Source organism: Pyricularia pennisetigena (assembly GCF_004337985.1).
Source record: "Pyricularia pennisetigena strain Br36 chromosome Unknown Pyricularia_pennisetigena_Br36_Scf_12, whole genome shotgun sequence".
In the NCBI taxonomy this organism is placed as follows: Eukaryota; Fungi; Ascomycota; class Sordariomycetes; order Magnaporthales; family Pyriculariaceae; genus Pyricularia; species Pyricularia pennisetigena.
In genome coordinates, this window is record NW_021940924.1 from 280,833 (window position 1) to 286,609 (window position 5,777).

Below are 5,777 nucleotides of genomic sequence, written 5' to 3' on the forward strand. Positions count from 1 at the left end.
TTGTGACAAGGTAAAACCTTTTATCTAGGTTGGCGTTTGTCTTGAATAATTCCAGGATCATGGGCGCACGTATAGAAGTTAACTAACAACAATACGTAGGCTGTGAAAACGTCCAAGAAAGTTATCGCGGGGGATGACAGCGTTGAAACCAGTGAAAACGGGCCAAGAAAGAACCCAAACAAGCGACGTCAAGAACAAACAGCCAAACATGAAAACAGCAAAGCAAATCACTCGTGTGGTAGCGTTGGTGGTATAGCTTTCCTCCCACGTCGCCCTGGCGGCTACAATTCTAGCCCTGCGCATTTCCCGAGTTCTGGAAGCAGAAACCGCATGATTCCAACGAAGTCCTATGGCGGAGGTCGATGTCTGGTCGGAGGCTGTGGGTATTGTAGCCAATGTCTTGACGTAAACCATCTCTAAAAACGGGTTAGGATAACAGTGCTGTTACGTATGGATAAGGCAGCCTGCTGCAACAGGAAGCAAAAGCTTCGCCGATCAGATCTCTTTGTTCCCTATTTCACACTGCATGCACGCGCTAGCAGTGACTCACTGCATAGCCGTAACGCGCGCACATATATCCTGAGAACTAAAACATTTTCTGCTATCGCAACTGGCTGCAGATTGACAAAAGCCAGTACCATGTGGTTTTCCCAGACATGCTTTCTAACCATGCGGAGGAACTTCATATAAACCATATTGGCCCGCACAAAACATGGGACGAGGTGTACAATCTACTGGACAGCCGCCTCAACACTAATAAGAACCATAACAAGCAGGCGCCATAATCTCTTTTTTAGATAGCAACCCGAATGCGGTGGCGATGGCGATCATGTAATTATTGGGCTAACCAATCTCGCATACTGGGAGCGATTTGTAGTGATAAGTATGGTGCCATTACCCTAAAACCTAGAACTAAATATCTACGGATAGGGCGGCGTACGAGGCCATGGCGGGTGACCTTTCGGGGGCAACGGTTGAGGCCCTAATTGGGTTGGCTGCGATGAAGGCTGTGTGGCTGTTGAAGTGTGAAAATCCGTCATATTGGTCGCGTCAAATGCAGAAGTGATTTCCCATCCTCAGTTTCCTGCACCTCTGCAGAGGCCACCCTCCGTAGTATGAACGGATCAAAGTCTCCGGCTACATTCATTGACGACAATGGGGAACAATGACACTATACTTTACACCACAACACCATGCAGGAGGCGGCCTGCCGCGCATTTATTCCTTGAGGTCTGGGAAACGTGTGGATAGCGATGCTGATTTGTTGACGACTGGATCAAAAATACTTTCGGGAATGTATTAGCTATTTTCAGGCAGAGATACTCGGAAAGAGATATTTGGAAGGCCGCTAAGGCAGAGTAACCATTTCAATACGAATGCTATCGAATTTCGCTTGGTTCGGAACGCCTGAACACGTCAATTGAGTCAGCGCCGACATATTGCAGCGACGGGACTCCGTGATCATAGGCCGAATCAAAAGGCTCCCTCGTTTGTCAAGGCAGCAAAGGCCAAAAGGCCTTCACCCTCGTTGCCCAACTCCTGTAGATCCGCGGATCTAACCCATGCCGCCCTGCAACCTCATCGACCTTACCAGTCTTCCTAGGGTTGACAACCTCCCTAACGTCTTTTAACTTTTGTCCCCTCGCACCGCACGCAAATGCCACGATACGATAAAAAGTCCACCGCAGGCTGAACTTGGCCACCATATACAGCAGTACACTTGCGGGCACCGCAGTAAGCATATTACTTTGAAATGGGTGTCCGTCAAACCGCGCTCTACTGATCGTAAAAACGACATCGGCCGTCTCGCTCAATCGTGAAATCGATGTAACAGCGGCACGGCGCTCGGCCAGTTCCTCATGTAGCCGGGCACGATGCCACGATACCGAAGCCTGGCGGGGTAGGGATAGAAATGTGTGCCAGCGGTGGAGGGCGGCGCTTCGGAAGTGAGCTTTGATTGTTTGCTCCATTTTGTGGTCGCATTGGGTAGTGGGACAACTCTCGATGAGCTCACGTCGATTATGGTGTCGGCCATAAAGAAGATAACAAGGTACATATGGATTAGGTGGCGTTACAGACCGAGCTTCACCCTAGTTGTTTTCTTCTTATGCTTGGGCGACGGAGCTTTTATTCCGTGTATTCAGGCTCTCCAATCTGGTTGATGGCGGACACCCGGGCAACTCCTCCTGGCCAATCAGTCAGAAGGAAAGTTGAGTCTTCGTTAACCATCCGATCAACCCGTCGAGGGAGCTTTCTCATCCTAGTCAAACGATGCCGCAATTAATTACTTCGGCAATAAACCCTGTGTTCAACGTGGCCTTTTCCGTACGCAAGGGTGTATTGCCGTCAAGCCCAGCGGGTGGCAACAAGTTGGACAATACCGTCCGGACTCGAGAGTCCGGAATTTGGGGCAGCAAGCAGCTGCCATGCTAGTACCCTTGAGCCTTGTGTGACATGATACGTGGTATTAAAGTAGATTATGCTTCGTCCACTTATGCAGGCGGTCCCGTTCGGCATGGGGCAAACGGAATTCTGCATGGCTATGAAACAGAGTCATCAATCACCCACAATTCAGTCTACAGCACTTTTTCTCGGCCATATATTAGTGTAAAAGTGCACTGACAAGACTGGCTACCATGAACGCCAGCGCCACTAATAGCTCGGCGACGACGAGATCTCACCCGTGATAGAGTCCTGCTCCTCCCGCCCCGCTGATTGCTCGCCCCAGGATGACGGCATTCATGTCTTTAGCGGTGCCAGACACAACCACGCCTACAACAAACACGATGCTGTGAATGTAAAACTGCAGCTTCAAGTCTGCCAGCAGAGACAAGCGCCTACAAAGCGGCATGATGCACACTGCGACAGCCGGGTATGCAAGAACGACCCAAGCGAGCAAGTCATCCCGACCAAGGACGCTGAAGATTCGAGTCTGAGCGTTCGATGTGTTGCTTACGTTGTATCCTGAGTTGGACACAGTCAGAACTGAGGACCCTTCACATTCTGCAGCGGAACATACCTAGAAGCATGCTACTTAGTCCACAGCACAGCTTAAACATGAATGATCTCCAGGATGAGCATTTTTCTTTCTCGTTGAGCATGTAGGAATTGATATCATCTGATTTTGCGGAAGATGGAAAATCCCTGTCTTTGGGTTCCATAGTTGCTATTATCACAGGGTTTCTCAATACGGAGAAGCAGTGATAGCTACCAAAGAGAATATGTTTCCCCTAGTAACGTTCTGATCAGATTTTATGGAAGGATAATCCAAAACAGCCTGTTCAGTGCCACGAACGAGCAGCAGATCGGAAGTCCACATACCTATTATCTCAGAGCCAGTCTTAAGCCGCATCTTGCTTATTGCTTAGATTTTCCTACGCGAATCAGCAGCTATGGGTTGAAAAAAGAGCTCCGTAAGCCCCTATCTATGGATCTCTTTATATTTCAGGCTCATATAATCAAGGGCGGGCATGTCAGACCGAAGAACGGCAATTATGTTCCTCCTATAACACATAAGACAATGGAGGAAAGGCTGAGAACATGCATACAAGCGGCACGTACCGGGCTGACTGTTAAAAACGTCCTGAAAGTATACATTTTACTTAGAATAATATCCTCAGCTCTGCACCTTCTCCTAGTACTTGTCCAAGCGTTAGAGCTCGCTATCAGGCTACCTTTGCTTGGCTTCTTGGCCATCACCTTTTTTTCCAGACCTGTCACAGCATGGCAGGAGACCTATGATGCATTTTCACGGGCAGAAGTTTCCAAACTTCTGGTTTATACAGGAGGTGTCAAAGAACTGTTACAGAAACTGAAGAATCGGAGATCCGATATAGCGAACGTGCGGTAGCGGTCGAGTAATGGTTTCTTTAGCCGATGCCGTATCAGATCCAACCGGCAGGTATTGAACAATTTTGTTTCCAGGTTTCCACTCAGTGAATATACAAATTCGACCAATAACCTTTGTGTGTTTAGCTCACAACTGTAACTTAGACTGCTAGTGAGATTTACGTCTCTGCTTTGTGCTGCTTGATAGGAGGGTTTGCGCCAGCTGCGCTCAGATCCTATTGCACGGCTCCCTAGGCGAGAGCTCAGAAACAGCGGCCTCACAGGGCTTGAAGCAAAACTCCGGCATTTCAGTAGAATGATGCATTGTATACGTTTTCCTATAGACTGACCATAGATTACCCACGATGATTCCAACGAGGCAAGACTCGAAGCTTCTAATCCCCGCAGTAGATTCGACCACTCGCATCGTTGGATTGATCTACACTTCTATTGCTAATGTCACTGCTCAAAGCATTCAAAGTTCCAACCTTCAGACCAGGCTTTAATTCAGTTAGTTACGGTAATGAAGCGTAATCTCTGATCCTATCTAACAAACAGAAGAAAGGCCGAGTACAGACGCACTTGACTATGAAACACCGGATGCTTGGCTAGCCCCTAAGGCCATTACGAATATTATCGTATCTACTTTGCGGGTAGCTCAGCCAGCTCTGTGAGCGTCCAAGCGATCCCAGCTTGTTGGCACTGGCAAGGGTAAGGCTTTTATCGTCAGTACGATCTGCTGAAATTTCCCAGAACATGCTGCCGCCAAGCGCCTTGGCCTTAGTGTATTCGACCTTCTGAATAACGTTTTCCAATGCGTCATACGTCACAAATTCCTTTGTTGGAGTATTGTAGCTGAAAGAAGCACCAATTGTGGCGTCGTATATCTCCACAGCACCCGGCCGTGGCAACGCTTTGTAGCCCCAAATGCCGGATTCCCAGGATCCATTGCCGATCCCGGAAAAGGGTCTACCCGGCCCCGTTGTGTTTTGGAAAGTCCGGCCATAAAGGGGAATGCCCAGTACAATCTTGCCAGTCGGAACACCAGCATTCAAGTAATAGTCTACCGCCTGTTCAGTAGAAAATGGTGTCGACGCACCGTTGTCTTCACTCGGGCGCAGGTTGGCCTGGCTAGATGGGAGCGGGTGATAATGCTTACGGCAGCGTCCAGCAGCTTTATCTTCTAAAAAGAGCAAACCGCCATGTCAAGGTGCTTCTCAACATTGGAGGCTGGACCTGGTCCACTAATTTTGCTGTCGTAGCTAGCACTGAAACGGGGCGCCGGCAGTTTGCGAGCAGCGCTGTCGGTCTCATTAAGGACTGGGGCATGGATGGGATGGATGTCGATTGAGAGTACCCTAAGGATGCTGCTGAGACTGGCAACATGATCCTACTGCTTAAGGAGGTTCGCACAAAGCTTGAGGAATATGCTGCTGATACGTCTCCAGGATATCACTTTCATTTGACTGTTGCTACGTCCGACAGTCCTTCCATATATCAGAAAATGAGGCTTGGGGAGCTGGGTGCGATTATCGACTACATATATCTCATGGCCTACGACTACACAGGCTCTTGGGGCTCCAACAGCGGCCCAGGAATCAGAGGAATATGAACAGTGCTTGCCCGTATCGGCCTCGGGATCACCGCTAGTGCTGTTGTGTGGACTCAGAGTCAGTGTGCAGCTCAGGATAGCGTCCAGAAATCGCAAGAGAAGGAAAGGATCTCTACCCACACAGTTCTGTTTGCTTCAAGATTTGCAAAGAAATATAGTATATGTGTTACAGTTTGGAGCAAATCTATCTTCGGCTTTCAGTACATACATTCAATCTCAAAAGTGTGGAGACTGTCTAAGGCTACTTGAGTGTACGTGACAGGACGAAGGAAGGTCCAGATTTGGCTCAATACTAGCTGCAAACATCCACTTTTGGCTCTAATTAACCATCTATCGA

General features: G+C 48.7%; 1 protein-coding gene across 1 annotated transcript; it reads right to left on the reverse strand.

The window, feature by feature from the left end:
* Positions 1 to 4,436: 4,436 nt before the first annotated feature.
* Positions 4,437 to 5,032, reverse strand: PpBr36_10966 (uncharacterized protein; the record flags this gene model as incomplete). Its single annotated transcript, XM_029898072.1, has 2 exons — positions 4,437 to 4,955; positions 5,027 to 5,032. 2 exons carry the CDS (start codon positions 5,030 to 5,032, stop codon positions 4,437 to 4,439), a joined length of 525 nt encoding a protein of 174 aa, XP_029743665.1.
* Between the last annotated feature and the right edge of the window lie 745 nt (positions 5,033 to 5,777).